We start from the raw sequence: 16,516 nt of genomic DNA, 5'->3' as shown, positions 1-16,516 counted from the left end.
TTGTATATGTAACAAGGCTAATGGTTGACTTAGATTGGCAGTAGTAGAGGTAGCGCTGCCATATATAGCTGTGGTTTTGAAACATACACCCGAATGCTGTACAAGTAAGTATCAGGTTTTGGCTCATAATTTGACTCTAGACATTGTTTTTTAGATGACTCAGCTATAAGAATCCAGGTGAAAACAAGTTTTAACAAGTCCTTTTACAAAGGGGAAGAGCTTACTTATATTGAAGCTGAATGAATGAATGGTGGGGCCTGTGGGGGTGAATCATTCACTATTTGAGGGGAAAAAAAGATCAGAGAAAGATGGACCAAATACAAACACAGTTATCTGATTAGTCAAGCTAGCTGCATTACATAGATCTGGGTAATTTATTACAAAGACCACATTAAAAATAAACCACTGCTAGTCATATATATATATATATATATATATATAGGTACTACTTAAGCTTAGAGGGCGATTCAGATTCATTACGATTTATTACAGAGCCTTCTTGGCGTCCTCAAGGGCATATTCTTTCCTCATCTTCTTTCGCCTTAACTCAGATCGGACCATTGTTACAACACCGTAACTGCAAAAATAAATAAAATGAAAAGCAATGAGTTAGGACCACAATGTAAAACCGAGTCTAAGTTTGTTTATGGAGACCAAAACAAAGGCGGCTTTCTATTCTTGTAATTGTTATTCATACATGTAGAAACGTTACACCCGTTCATACCGATTATCCAAGACAAAGTTACAACTACTTACCCAATTCCTAACATACCGCCAATAGCATAACATCCCTGAAAACTAAACCAAACACTAGCCATCTTGGAACAAAGTTTTGTTTCTGCAACAATTCAAGTAAATTTAACAACCAATGTTAATATGCATGTTAGAGACCAAATTAATCAACCAAACAAACTTAATAGCTAAAACTAACAAGGTTAAAAAAGATTTCAGTTTGACAATAGTAAATTCAAATCAAATCAAATCAGATCCTCCATGTAATATAATTCTAATTAGAATTTGGTCTCGTAAAAATTCAACAAGAAATTATGAGGAACAAAATAAATGAAGCAAAGTTAGGTAAGAAAGTTATAAAAAAGATTTCAATTTAGTTGCCAATAATAATATAGAAATAATTAACAATAATTAATGAAATGAAATTAGGAGGCAACGCTTGAAGATGAGATATAGACATTAGACATAGACGACGTACCTTGAAAGTTCAAAATAAAGAGAAAACCCTAAAAACGACAACAATCGAAACACTGCTTCTATAACGGAGTATTTAACTACGGAGTATTTACCAAGAGAGAAATCACAATGGGTTTGGTCTTTCTACTCGGCTCATTAAGCATGCTGTCCACATTCTTCTAGCCCAATCATCATACTATATACTAGATTTTGTGCCCGTGCGTTGCACGGGTTTCAAATTTGTCCTTCCTCTAATTGTTTACACTTTTTAATATCATTTTGAATTATACGTAAAAGTTGTATTTCAATTACTCAAATAAGGTACTCCGTATAAATCTTCCTATCTTATTAATTTGAACACCTTTCTTTTCAAAAAATTATCTTATTAATTTTATATAAGATTAAGAAGTACGTTTACGTAAGGATTCTAGGAATAGGAATTACAGTTTGTTAGAATAAGAGGATAATTACAAATTATTTTAAAGTTTTATCCTTTAAGTTTTCACTTTTCAAATTTATAGATGATTTTTTTAATGGAATATAATTTACTAATTTGTAAATTAAGTTAGTTATCCGTATCCAAAACACCATATAATTATAGTAAATGAAACTTTCATTGAATGCTTTGCTTATCACCCAACACTAAAACTTAGGAGAGACGGTCTCTCACTAAGTTATTGAGAGACCAATCTTAGCTCAACGATTGTCATCACCTCATTATACAATATAAACTCCTCAAAACTGCAAGTCGTTTACTTTACCTTACTATGTTGTTTATCCCCATTGCTATCTCCATATCAAATTAATAAATGTACAAACCCCTCAAAACTCGTAGCTGTTTACCAATTTCTTTGGACTTTTTGGTTAATTAAGGAGCATTAGAACGGTAGAGTTGTAGAAATGTCAAATTAACGGGAAGAGCTTCATCTAATAATGTAGTTCTATTTTTTAGATAAATGGAAAAATACAATAAAATATTACATTAATTGTGTTCAAGAAAAATCTAAAAAAAATGATAATAAAATGATACACTGTGGTGGGTAAGCAAGGAATGCGTGACACTCCGGAGACTTTTGCAAAGGTTTATGTGGAATACAATTAAATGTATCATCTTTTTCCTTCAACCTCATGCATTGCGGAGCCTCCGAACAGAAGAAATTATGGGAATACGTGAAATTTTGCAATTTTGGCAAACTACAAATACTTGAAGGAATTTTCCCATAAAAATTATTATAACCAACGTCAAGTTCTTCTAATAATTTCATATTCCCAATACTTTCAGGTAATGTACCCGTAAGATCGTTAAAACTTACGTCCAAAACGGTTGCTTTCGACATTTTTCCTATATCTTTCGGCAAACATCCTGTTAACCCACAATTTGTGAGAATAACATCGTCCAATGTTTTCCTCATTCTCGAAATTTTTGGCGGAAAACAACGATTAAGATTGTTATTTCCCATTACCATTACGGATTTACGGATACAGGAGAATTTCCGACACTTCCGGGAGAGTAAGACGTGACCAACTCCAAATTGTTTAATTAGGACTATTGTAATTTGTAACAATAGCAATAGTGTTATCTATCGTGTACTGAATGGTACTGAGTTTTGTACAATTCCTTATCAGAAGATTACTCTTTTTGTCCCTTGCTAGCCAAGTCTATCATCAAGTCGGATAAAGAGTGGTTTTTCTTTTCACCTCGCGGTAAAAAATATCCAAATGGCTCACAAAGTAAGAGGGCAACTGAGATTGGCTACTGGAAGGCTACGGGAAAGGAGCGCAGTGTTAAGTCTGGTGCAAATGTGATTGGCACTATTTTGATTCTTTTGTTTGCTTTTATTGAGGATTGAATCAATTAGGACGTGAGTTAGGGTTAATTTTGTAGGGTATATGAATTCCATCTTTTGATGGTATATAACTATATATATAGCCATATAAGTTTATGATTTTCCACTTGTACATAACTTATAAAACTCTATCAGATAGAATTTGGGTGATTTCCTTACATAATGCCAATAGATAAATTAATTCCCATCATATGGCTACTTGAAACATAATTCCCACCATATAGTTAAGCTAGGATTGGATAATCCAAAGTTAAGGAATGGAAAAACAATAAAATTGAATTTTCCGTAAGTATTGTTTTGTAAACAAAATTATTCCCTACATATTGCTACTTTAATTTCTAATTACAATTATGATAAAAGAATTTTAAAATGTTTTTTTTATTTATGTGTATTAATATTACGTAAAAAATACTCGTACTTTTTTTATAACTTTATTTATATTTTGGGTCCGAAATAGTCAAATTAAAATTTAACATCGAAGGTAGTATAAGTTTGAGTTATAATTCATTTTTTTCTTTGCACTAAGTCATACATCAAGGGTGAATTGTAAAAAAATAAAAAATGTTTGGCTTACTCCAAAAAAAAAAAAAAAAAAACTAACTGTTGCAAAAAGAAAATGATGAAAAGATATATCGGGCTCAAGAAAAAATCTATGAGAAAGTTGTTTTTAAACTAATAATATTAATATACTCAAATAAAAAATAAAATATTTTAAATTCTTTTATCATAATACTAATTTAAATTTTATTATTATATAATATTATGTCAAATAATTATAATATATATACCTAAATATGTCTTCTTAAAATTAAAAAATAAATAAAAATCAAAGTAGCAATATATAGGGAATAATTTTCTTACAAGACAATACTTATAGAAAATCCAAGTATATGTTCTTTCAGATCCTATTATAGTATTATCCAATTCTACCTTAACTATATGGTGGGAATTATTTTTCAAGTAACCATATGGTGGGAATTATTTTATCTCACAACATTATGTAAGGAAATCACCCCAAATTTGCACAAATATTAGATAGAATTTGCACAAATATTGACTTGTGAAAACACAAGGTATTATCTCTTATTTTATTGGTCGAATGTTGTTAATAAACTTGGACTCTCTGTAATCGCTCGAAACTCTCTGTAATCACTCGAAAAAAGCTTTCTTTATTAACATACTAGATTTAATGCCCGTGCGATGCACGGGCCTATTTGTAATATCCTATACTCTATGAACTGATAATAATCACGGTACCTAGGAAAATGCATATTTAAATAGAATATGGTTTCTTTAAGCATTGTCACCCATAAGGCCATAACTCAATCTGATCAAACACTTATTTAAGTAGGGTTGTGAAACAAAAAACACACTCTTTTAAAGTCAATTGGTTTGAAACTATGTATGTATGAATACTTTAATCCATCATGACTTAATCTTATAATTTTTAAATAAAAGTTGGATCAGTTGCACAAAATTTCAAATGGTTTTAATTTTGGGTTGTAAACACTTATTTAAGTAGGGTTGTGAAACAAAAACACAGTCTTTTAAAGTCAATTGGTTTGAAACTATGTATGTATGAATACTTTAATCCATCATGACTTAATCTTATAATTTTTAAATAAAAGTTGGATCAGTTGCACAAAATTTCAAATGGTTTTTTTAAAGTCAATTGGTTTGAAACTATGTATGTATGAACAATTGGTCTCCCTTGTGACGGGTTACCATTTGTAGCGGATATTTTGTGAGTTAAAATAGTAACAAAATGGGTTAGTGAAGAAAGGGGACCACATGAATAGTGTTGCAGAGAGAGAAAAAGTAGGTACTTTGTGAGCTAAAATGGTATCCGTCACTCAAGAGTGACGGATATGTGCCGTCACAAACAAGAATTTGTGATGTATGAATACTTTAATCCATCATGACTTAATCTTATAATTTTAAATAAAAGTTGGATCAGTTGCACAAAATTTCAAATAGTTTTAATTTTGGGTTGTAAACACTTATTTAAGTAGGGTTGTGAAACAAAAACACACCTTTTTTAAAGTCAATTGGTTTGAAATTATGCATGTATGAATACTTTAATCCATCATGACTTAATCTTATAATTTTTAAATAAAAGTTGGATCAGTTGCATAAAATTTCAAATTGTTTTAATTTTGGGTTATGCTCATTCATGGACATGATTTACTCAATTATGGACATAAATGACCATTATACCCTTGTCATTTCTAACCTTCTTCCCTTTTGTTCCATAACAATAAATCCTCTCAAAATGATTAACCCAATCTCCTACCAACAAATCACCAGCCGCACCACCCAGACGATCGGACCACCCCCTCACCAGTAAGCCAACTCGCCATATCGCTCCAATACCCGCATTCTGCAGTCATCCTGCTTGCAGTCCGGTTGAATAAGCGTCGTGTATTGAACCAAGGGAATTTATGCGTGTGGCCTCGTATGAACCATGAGCATCCAATTTTTCAGAGAGCTCAATAAATTTGCCATAACACAAGCACTATCGTGTTGAAGAAGTGTTGCCAAACAGTGTCCATCATGTAGGATGCACCATATTTGGCCAATGCAATTAGACTCCGACACAATTACTTTTCATTGACAGTCATTTCCTCAAACCCTAATTTCATTAGTATAAATTAATTTAATCTTCTTTATTTGATATAGCATAGTTAATAATTAATAAGTTAATAAATTAGGATTATTACTTGATCGACATGAGAATTAGCGTTCATAATTGAGTAATTTAACGGATTTGGTTAATTTGTGAGGAAGAGAATTAGAGAGAGATTGTTTATTTTGTTTTTTGTGAAGGGTAAAGAATGGAAAATTAATGGCAAAATGTCCATGAAAAAAAGTAATGTTTGTCCATGAAAGAGCAACTACGTTAATTTTGGATTGTCCTTGACAACCACATATGTTAAATATTATATTTGATACTCATATCTATCCAATAACGAACTAACTCTACTTCTAATCGCTCTAACTGAAACAAAGTGTTCTACAATATTTTGATTATTATGTTTTTAGTTATATCAAATGATGATCATCTCTATAGTAACAATATAGAGAGGGGTATTTGAAAAAATAGAGTGGCAAGACCATCGTAACGATATGTTTTATCTTATGATAAAGTCTGAATCATTGGTTTCATGCCTACGTACACTTCCATCTCAATTGTCTTTTTTAACTAACCCAATAAACATCAAACTTTGTCTATGTTTTACTTTAGATTTATAATATCATAATACAATAACAATCCATCAAACATATGAGACATAATAAAATTGTCATATTACTTTTGAAAATCAAACCATTGACCCCTAGTATAATAAAAATGCGTATTCATCAATTATTATTTTCACAAATTCTCATTTGTGACGGGTATATCCGTCGCAAGCTTGCGACGGACCAAATACAACCCATATGAGGAGATAAGACAAAAGCAAATTGTCTAGGGATTAGCATTCTCTTTTGTCTTATTTACCCATGTGGGTAGTATTTGACCCGTCGCAAGCTTGTGACCCGTCGCAAGCTTGTGGATTAGCATTCTCTTTTGTCTTATTTACCCATGTGGGTAGTATTTGACCCGTCGCAAGCTTGTGATGAATGGACCGCTTTATATATGCTCGTATTTTGTAGTAATTTTTTCTCAGATTGTATGCCTCCCAAACTCAATTGTGATTTTTTTATTTATTATTAAATAGGAAAATTGTAAATAAATGAACTCTTGTATTTGAGATCATGTGAAAAACCTACATTAGAAGTTATAAATCTTATCATATTGGATGAGAATTTGTATAAGATAGAATAAAATCTTATCACAAGGATGGTGACATACGGTTATTTTGCTAGCTGTTTTATTCATTTTTTAAAATTTACTCTTTCGCGAATGTTGGACTCTCTGTAATCGCTCGAAAAAAGCTTCCTTTATTAATATAGATAGATAGATAGATATATAGATAGATAGATATTGATTCTCCAATTATCTAGCAATTGTACTCTTCAAAATTTTATCTCAAGTATAATCAAATCTTATCTTAACTATAATTAAATCTCAATCGAATTATTTTAAGTGAGTTAATTATCTTAAAATAAAAATAGTGTTATGTAAAAGTTGGATTCTCTCACGGTGCCTGAAAAAAGCCCCTTTCGCGAATGTTGGAGTCTCTAGAATCGCTCGGAAAAAGCTTCCTTTATTAATATAGATAGATATATAGATAGATAAATATATAAGACTGGAGTGACAAGTTTGTATAAATGGTCCAAATTGCTTTTTGATAACATTTAAAAGTTCAAAATTTATGTATAAAAATAAATGTATAAAAATAAAGAAAAAATGAGAATAAAAGCGATAATTATTATTCAAATAGATTGTGGAAAGATCCATTTCCAAAATAAATGTGGTAGCATTGGAGTGAAAAGAGACAGGCGACAGTAGAAGGCAATTCCTGCTTTGATCTATCTCTCTTCATTGTATGAAAATCTCTCTAATACAAGTTGGTTAATTAATTTTCCCTCTTTTGTATTTTATTTCAAGTTGTTAATTTTATTCATTTATGCAATTTCTTAGTTAAAGTTTTAATCTTTGTTATTTTAATTATGTTTAGGGTTGTAATTAGAGTAGTGGGTGGTATATTTATATGTTAATCTCGCCATGATTTGTGAGTAGTTATTTGTCTAGAGCTTGTATTACCGTTAGAGGAAGAACGAGCTTGATTTGAATGTGATTTTTGATTTGATTTCTCTTTTGATTATTTGGATATGATTCAATTGGTTGTTCCCTTTAAAGCTAATTAAATTATCAATAACTAGTGGGTTTTTTTTGGTTGATTAGAATCGTCTAATTCGCTAGTTATGTCTATTTATGAAAAAAAAGGCTGGACTTTGAGACTTCTTGATCATGGTTGTATACTAATTATGGGAATTTTCGGTGTATGATCGAGACTTTACTACTTACTTAGTTACTTAATGCTTTTGTTTGACTCGGTCTTTTTATGGAAATGAGGGATGGGTTAAATGGGAGGAACTTGTGTTATCCGGGAGGGTGCATTTGTATGCCTTGTGTAGCGATTGAGACTTTACTACTTAGTTACTTAATGCTTTTGTTTGACTCGGTCTTTTGGAAATGAGGGATGGGACTCGGTCGTTTTATGGAAATGAGGGATGGGTTAAATGGAAAGAACTTGTGTTACCCCGGAGGGTGCATTTGTGTGCTTGTGGAGCGTCTCATCTAATTATCGTTAGATAATCAAGTTTTGGTTGTGGTTGCTTGTTCGACCTTTACAATAATGCAATTTCTAGACCTTTGAATTATTTGATAAAGTTCATTGCTTTCCAATTAATTGTTTTTTTCCTCACATGTTTAGCTTAGAATTATCTCTTAAAACCAACCAATTCTCATTTATTGTAGTTAACTGTCAGTTTGAATGATACAGCCTCTCTTATTTGTTTTTTCAGCATCAGATAAGAATATATAAAATGTCAGATGTAAATCCATTTCTCTCTGAAGACATATGGTTCGAAATCTTCAAGAAACTTCCTGTAAAAACCTTGGGCAAATGTCGTTGTGTCTGCAAATCATGGCATTCTCTCGTTGTTTCCCCTTCATTTATGGCCGCACACCATAAGCATTACACCCAAAATAACGCCAATTCCTTAATTCTATGCAAAGAGGTTGTGAAGCGTTCAGAAACCGAAGAATTGGAGCAGTGTATTTTCTTTCGTAACTTAGATCAGTTAAAACAAGGGAATAGACTTCACACCTCAGTTTGGCCTTTCGTTGTATGTCAGCCTTTTCAGTCCAGCTTTCACTTTGTGGGTTGCGTTAATGGTTTGTTGTGCCTCTCTGACACTGATCATCTTGGCCACAGAGACCGTATTTTGATATGGAATCCGTTAATTCAGAAATCCATTAAACTTCGGAATTCCTCCTGTAAAGGCAGTCATTCTTTGGTGGGGTTCGGCTATGATTATCAGAGGAATGATCATCGAGTGGTCAAAATAAGTTATTCGGCTGCAAAAACGCCATTTGTAGAGGTTTACTCGGTACAGAAACGAAAATGGAGGACAATTTGCGCTGATTATTTAGTTGATAACCTGATTACTGAAATTTCCGCTTCACCCTGTTTTTGTAATGGCCTTATTTATTGGCCGATTCGTAGTAGACGAATGGAAATAAGTAATAATCCCATTGTCGAATGCTTGCTTTTGTATAATGTCGCGGAAGAAAGGTTTTCAAAAATGGAACTGCCTGAAGAAATCGTGAAGTGCAGTAGGTATGGTGATTTCGGTATATTTGAGTACTCCGGTATGTTATCTGTGTCCCATTGCCAGTACATGTTCTTGGAAATGAGTACTACAACTCATTGTCAAATCTGGGTGAAACAAGACTGCAATGTCGAGAGTTCGTGGTGCAAAATCGTGAATGATTGTGTGTCATATGGATATCACCATGAGGGATCGTTGCACTACTTGGGAGCGAACAAGGAACTAGTCGGGTTCAATAAGGAAAACACTGGACAGCTGGTGTCCTATAATCCTAAGACTGGCCATATTACTGAACTTGGTTTTAATGTAAGCCAATCTCCAAAGTTCTGCGCTTATTCTGAGAGTCTTGCATTGCTCGACCAAAAGACCGACAATCGCACTGCTGCTGAACTCAAAAGGTATATCCACAAAACCACCTAATAAGGACACCTTTTGCTTAGCTGATTAATGTGCAATGTTTGCTATGTATGTATATAGGTCTGTTAATCGTCGCCCCAGAGGTAATTTCTAGAATATCTGTGTGATGATAATGAAGATATAGTTGATGATTCATGAAAATGTTGTAAGTTGCTTCTCCTATTTCGGGTTTTAATTTATTCCGCCCTTCATCTCCTTTATAGCTCTAATTGATCCTTTGTATTTGATTCATTTGGCAGATTGAACGTTTATTTGATGATTGCTTTTGGATTTAATTTCATCAAGGATTGTTCATTTTATTTGGAGGCAGATATTCGGATATATGTTTTCATTCTTTTGTGCTCTTTTCCTACTTCCGCTGTTATTTGGAATTTCTCCATTTCTGTAAACTAGTAAGAAAAATATGGCCGAGTGCGCATGGTGTTGGCTCTTTGTAACATTGTTCGAACTCATGGTTTTAACGATCCTATGTAGTCATTTTGATGAACAAACTTATGTAAGCTTCTGTGTTACTTTTGTATTTTCAATTTCCCAATCGTCATTTTGATGAACGAACTTATATAGTTATATACGAGTATCAAATTTCTAAAAGGCATTTATTTTAAAATGTATTGAATGATTACCTTCAGACGGTGAATAATTATGTATATAAGTAGTACCTGTTATTCAATATACATTTTAAAAGAAATGGATTTTAAAATAATTATTCAATACGGAGTACATTTTAAAATAAATGTCGTTAAAGAGCGTGCACACATTGCAAATGAGGAGAAACGAGAAATCCCAGTTATTAGTCATAAGGCAGTGAAGGAAAGGAGGAGAAACGAGAAATCCCAGTTATTAGTCAAGTTCGACTGTAAGTCTGATACTCCATAGTACTTATATAGAAGGACAAGCTTTATGTATATACGGAGTAGGCGAGTAGCTGTTATTCAATACATTTTAAAAGAAATGGGTTTTAGAATAATTATTCAATACGGAGTACATTTTAAAAAAAATGTCGTTAAAGAGCATGCACACATTGCAAATGAGGAGAAACGAGAAATCCCGGTTATTAGTCATAAGGCAGTGAAGGCGATGAGGAAAAACGACAAATCCCAGTTATTAGTCCAGTTCGACTGTAAGTCACTAAGTCTGATACTCTATAGTACTTATATAGAAGAGCAAGCTTTCTGTGGATCAGCCTGTGCCTTTGCGATAGCTTGTCATCTGAACAATGAAGCATTTGGGTTGGATCAGTTAGTGATGGTCATTCGGTTGGGGTATAGTTGTGTTGAACTGCATGTTTTTTCAGAATCGGATTTTGCAAGAACTCGACTGTCTCAACAAAGTTATATTAGTGTCTCTAAGAACGGCGAAGTTATTAATAAGCTGCAATTATGCGGTCTTACACTTTTACAGTTTTTTACCCATTGTGTGGTTAAAAACACAGGAATGCTGTTTGTGACAGGTTCTAGAGCGCTCTTCAGAAGATCCCAAGTTTACCTGAATAACTCTGATTCAGACAAAGCCGAGGCGAAGTTATTAATAAGCTGCAATTATGCGCTCTTCAGAAGATCCCAAGTTTTTTACCCGAATATACCTATTATCACATTGCCGTACAAGAATTCTGTCTATGGCGGACAGTCGGAGTAAGGTGGTAGGCTAAAAACACGGAGAGATAGCTACCAGATGCACATAATGCAAATCACCAAAACCAGACACAATAACTGCGCTACTCCCCTTCTTGTACATATAAACCGTACTTAGACCATGGTATAACATCTGGGATGTGACAGATGCGACGACAAAACACGAGTGGTTTGCAAGGGTTCAGAAGCTCACTATGGGCCGTATGGACAGCAAATAAATGCTTCAAAAGTTAAAAACAGGCAAAGATATTTCAGCTCAAAATAAAATGGAGAGAGTTGCACAAATCAGATAGATAAGCCTTTTCAAGCATCTTAAAACCAACGGAGTGGTAAACCCAGTAGTATCTACATACATGTCTCAAAGGCAAGTGTAAGCCAAAATGAGTATACAGTTTAATTACAGGCTTATAACAGCCGACAATAGTTTCAAGTTCAGACATACCAACAAGAGTAGTTCTAAAGGTTATGACTTCCTACAAACTGCATACTCAGACTTCAGACTTGATACTTCTTAAACTTGAGCTTTCAGAAAAGACCTGCATAGGATGAGAATACAACATATATAGAGTTACATTAAGGCGGCTGATGGAAAATATACCAAGTACAGTCTATCGTCTTTGGGTTTAAATTATAATGAAAACATTAAAATAGTTTATTAAACTGGCTGCCCTTCGTTCTATCGTGAAGTAGCAATCATTCAATTCAATCCCTACACAATTTTCATCATGGGTCCCTACACCCAACGACATTTACTCCATTTAACCCGCCATGGTAAGGAGCTTTATAGGCACGGGGATAATGTTACTGTTTGTAGAGATTTATCATTTTTTCCCAACGTAGCCATTTTGGTAGAACTAAAGTTCTAGGATTACCCTAAATACACAAGGAGTCTAATGATGAACTGAGAAGACATTAAATTAGGGTGAAACAGACCCCTATCTTCCTTTACCCAATGGGATATGATTTACGAACATTTGTAAACAAAGTAGCTTATAAATCGCAAAGACGCGAAATACGGAATAAAGATGATAATCTCATACCAGCTTGGGATAAGAACTCTGAGAGGTCTCCTGTCATTTTGCCACCTTCAAATTTCATTAATGTATAGACTACGGAAAGATAATAGCTGCAAAGTAAAACAGGAAACTTTTCAAAGCAGCTTTCAATTCAAGTTCACACATTTTCAATAGATGATCAACGATTTGCCAACTCAAATAACAAGTTCACAGTTACGACGTTTCAGCAAATGGGAAAAAACATCTTACATGTTATCATCAATTGGACCTTCTTCATCTTCATCGCCGACCTCAACTTCATGTTCATCCATAGTTTGAGCATGACTATAGCGGTCAATGTTGAAAGTAAATCTACAGACAACATAGCAAAATTACACCAGAGGAAGCAACAAAAGAAACCACACCACTTGTACTGTCACAGAAATGCATACAATTTGGTTAAAGACAAGCCTTACCTCTTTTTCATGCGACTACCAGCGTCTTTGTAAGTACCTACATCAAGTTTCTTGTCGAGAAGAATGAGACTCTCAGTGAAGTCACAAGTAGACCATGAGCGCCAACGCCCACGAAACCCAGGTCTCTTATACTCTTTCCTACTTGGATCATATGACACCAATGTTCCTCTTTTGGTGAATCCTAGTACCTGATCTCTGTTCTTCCTCAAACACTGAATCCACCCTAAACTGATATCAGAGCCCAAGTCGAGGTTTATCACTTGACACCAAGACGTCCCTACACTATATTCTTCTTTCACCCAAATTTCACACCGTTCCATCTCTTTCCCCTTGAACCCTCCCTTCAGTTGCGAGTACATGACCGACAACTTTCCATTGTGATCACATACAGTGAGATTCAGTGTGTTTACCTTGTTAAGACGCTCAGGTAATTTCATCTTTTTGAATCTCTCCCCCTCAACATCAAACAACAACAACCAGTTTCTTACAAAAACTCTGGTTTTAGAATCCCTTTCCCATGAAACCCAATGGATATTCCCGTTTAGAAAGCACTGTGACCATTTGAGATCGCAAACGCAAATATCGACAAGATAATCTGCACAAACCCACCTCCATCTTCTTTCCTGAACCGAGTATAATTCAACTTTCGGGGGGGTCGTGTCCAAAAGATTCTTATCACGGATATAAACCAATCTCACAACTTTGTGATCACTTGTCCTAGGATCATATCCAAATCCTAACATACATATGTATGCACCTACCGATACTTGGTAAGTGGCAAGGGGAACGGGAAGTTTAATGTATTTGTGGATCAACGGGTGTCAAAGGAGGACAAGGTAAGTATAACTAAACAGATCATCAGACAGACAAACCAATCCATTGACAGAGCCCACAACACGAAATGGTGTCCAGTCTTGGAAGTTATGAAGGGACAAGTAAAGGTATCGTGTACCGCAAGGTTGTCGCCTTCTGTACCTTTGCCTGAATCGAGAAAAAGAGTGTACTGCTCTTGTTTTTCAGGGGGGTAGAATACTGCCTATACATAACTAGCCTATTTGCATCATTTTGAGAGTAATGCTTGAGGTGGGCAGTTATAAAAGGTGTGGAAACAATTAGATTTTCCCATGGTTTACACACACACCGACATTTCCCAAGGGTTTTCACAGGAAGGAGTTTCAGGATTTCCATCCAAATATCACCACTGATTTCTTCATCTATGTCAGACATTTTGACAAGTTTGTTGAAAAAAAGGCTTTAATTTTTCTTAGGAAAACTCTTCTAGAGTATGGACATGGTATTAAAGAGCACCAAACTCAGATCAACCTGAAACAAAGCGCCACCAAAACCTCAAAAAAAGATGTAATAATCAAAACTTCAAGTAGATACTACACGTCTACACGTGTTTTCAGAAGCAGATCGGTGGATACTGGATAGAATGTGGCAATAAGCATCCCAGTTTTCTTCCCACAATAAGTTAGTAGCCAGACCAAAAATATCTCAGATGTTTATATGATGCTTTCAACTAAAAGTGCATGCAGTATTTTTAGCTCGTAATATGGATTACTAGAGCCTAAACAACAAGATCAATGAAACTATAGCAAAATAAAAAAGACTGAAACAATCAGAAATTCCAGGATTACAGAGACGACAATAGTCACGACACAATGTCATAGGGTTTTCACAGGAACGAGTTTCAGGAATTCTAACTATAAATCTCATCAGTGTGGAGTAATATATCAGTTTATGGCCAGACATTTTTGACAAGTAGTCAAATAAAAGCATTAAAAATGTTCTCAAGAAAACTTCTCTTGGAGTATAAATCAGTTTCTTATGAGCATCAAATTGTTGTAAACCGAAAACAAGGGACTACTAACACTTCAAAACTTATATCAACACACAACAAAATGATCATGTTTGTTTTCTTGTTCAATTTTCACACAAATACCATGTTTAATAAACCCCACATCGAAACACACCCTCCATCAGTAACGGAGCAAGGATTTTACGCTAGGGGGCTGAGAAATCCGAGCGGGGGCAAACTACTAATGTAATTAGAGTAGATTAGAAAAATAAAATCGAAATTTTCAACTTAAAACTTCAATCTTTACATTGTTCAGTAGGGGCAACAGGCCTGGCTCCGCCACTCGATTCCAATGATTTGTTTACCTTTGAATGAAAAACCCCTTAGCTTACAAACAAGAAAAAAAGGGTAACCAAATTACTGGGACCAAGGAAATAACTAAAAAGATTCAATCTTTTTGGCTTGCTAAAACTCAGATAAAAAATTATCAGTAATTTCGTGTTTATCCTTCACTTTTCATAGAAAAGCACATCAAAAATTCATGAAAAATTAACAGATTGCATTCCTAGTTGAAACATACAGCAAAGAAACTAAAAAGATTCAATCTTTTTTAACCTAGTCACTTCAAATTGTTTACTTATTGTTCAAAATCATCAAATTATTAGCTAAAATGCATGCAATTAAAAGTAATAGTAGTAGTAACTACAACTTCACTTAGAACAACTAATAGAACACAAATTCTTACCTGTGACGGTCTCAAATTTTGACGGCACTAACAACCGATTTAAATAATGTTAAAAAGGAAAGGGGTTTTGAGACGACACAAGCATAGCTAGGAAAAACTCAATTATTCAATACAATAGATCCACAATTATAATTCCAAACCGTTCCATACCCTAAATCTTCTTAGTAGTTGTTCTTATGAATTCATATCAAAACTTGCTGCATAATTTCAAAAACCCAGAAAAAAAAATAACGGATGTAACAATGGTAAAAGGGGTAAAAGCTCAGAGAAGAGAGAAATTGTACCTTGTTATACCTAAGAGCACAACAAAGTATGGATGGAGTGTTGGACTACTCTCTACTCTCTAAACAACTGCTGGATGAAAGGCTGAATTCTAACAAAAAAGACCAAATCCCCGGGTAAGGATTAATTGTTTGGACTTTGGTCAAGTTAGATCATAGTCAATTATTTACGTATTCAGTAACCGTTAATTCTTTACGTTTCAACCTACAATATTTTTTTACCCTGTCCCACTATTAAAGTGTTGTGACAAAATCTCGTGCGCAAGCGGACTCTTGAAAAGTCACAAAATCTTATTATAGACGGTAGATATCCGTCTATAATTAAAGACGGGTTAAATATAATATTATAATTAAAGACGGGTCAAATATAATAGACGGTACTCCCTCTATACCAGACAAATGGTAACGTGGTAAAAAATGGGGTTTTTAAGAAAAGAGGGTAAAAGCAGGTTAAAGAGGGAAACAAATAGGTGGGGTATGTAATTGTGGGTTTAATTGTGGGTTGATAGGTGGGGTATGTAATGACATTTGTGTAAATAGTGTAAATATCAAAAAGGTATAAGGATAACTTGGTAATATTGTGGGCCAAATAAGGAATGTTACCATTAGTGTGGTACGGCCGTATTAGGTAAATGTTACCATTGGTCTGGTATGTAGGGAGTATTTGACCCGTCTTTAGCACGGATACATCCGTCTATAGCAAGACTAGCTGTTAAAAAATAGTACTGTAGAATAAAAGGAAGGCTAATTTTATGTACTTAGTAAATTTTTGTTTTATACTTTTAGTCTTTCTGTAGAAAACAAACATACAAAATTCACCGAGACAAAGTGAATAAGTAAATTTATAACACCT

General features: G+C 34.0%; 2 protein-coding genes and 1 long non-coding RNA gene across 4 annotated transcripts; 1 reads left to right on the top strand and 2 right to left on the bottom strand.

The window, feature by feature from the left end:
• Positions 1 to 309: 309 nt before the first annotated feature.
• LOC141628653 (uncharacterized) lies at positions 310 to 1,307 on the bottom strand. Its single transcript, XR_012537171.1, has 3 exons — positions 1,211 to 1,307; positions 757 to 838; positions 310 to 577 (listed from the first exon to the last, which is right to left on the bottom strand). It is a non-coding gene; the product is annotated as an uncharacterized LOC141628653 (long non-coding RNA).
• Positions 1,308 to 7,361: 6,054 nt separating this feature from the next.
• On the top strand, positions 7,362 to 10,261 carry LOC141642388 (F-box/kelch-repeat protein At3g23880-like). 2 transcript variants are annotated; one of them, XM_074451169.1, is made up of 4 exons: positions 7,362 to 7,546; positions 8,508 to 9,715; positions 9,795 to 9,879; positions 9,974 to 10,261. In XM_074451169.1, exons 1-3 carry the CDS (start codon positions 7,526 to 7,528, stop codon positions 9,826 to 9,828), a joined length of 1,263 nt encoding a protein of 420 aa, XP_074307270.1. In that variant the 5' UTR covers positions 7,362 to 7,525; the 3' UTR covers positions 9,829 to 9,879; positions 9,974 to 10,261. The 2 variants fall into 2 exon arrangements, with proteins under 2 accessions (XP_074307270.1, XP_074307271.1); XM_074451170.1 differs by having other exon boundaries at positions 7,363 to 7,523.
• A 1,380-nt stretch (positions 10,262 to 11,641) lies between these two features.
• Positions 11,642 to 15,757, bottom strand: LOC141642387 (F-box/kelch-repeat protein At3g06240-like). The gene is made up of 5 exons (XM_074451167.1): positions 15,667 to 15,757; positions 12,837 to 14,159; positions 12,631 to 12,732; positions 12,406 to 12,491; positions 11,642 to 11,901 (listed from the first exon to the last, which is right to left on the bottom strand). Exons 2-5 carry the CDS (start codon positions 13,577 to 13,579, stop codon positions 11,891 to 11,893), a joined length of 942 nt encoding a protein of 313 aa, XP_074307268.1. The 5' UTR covers positions 13,580 to 14,159; positions 15,667 to 15,757; the 3' UTR covers positions 11,642 to 11,890.
• Positions 15,758 to 16,516: the final 759 nt, after the last annotated feature.

The sequence above is a fragment of the Silene latifolia genome, chromosome 2 (genome assembly GCF_048544455.1).
Source record: "Silene latifolia isolate original U9 population chromosome 2, ASM4854445v1, whole genome shotgun sequence".
In the NCBI taxonomy this organism is placed as follows: domain Eukaryota; kingdom Viridiplantae; phylum Streptophyta; class Magnoliopsida; order Caryophyllales; family Caryophyllaceae; genus Silene; species Silene latifolia.
This window is presented reverse-complemented; position numbering and strand designations above follow the sequence as displayed.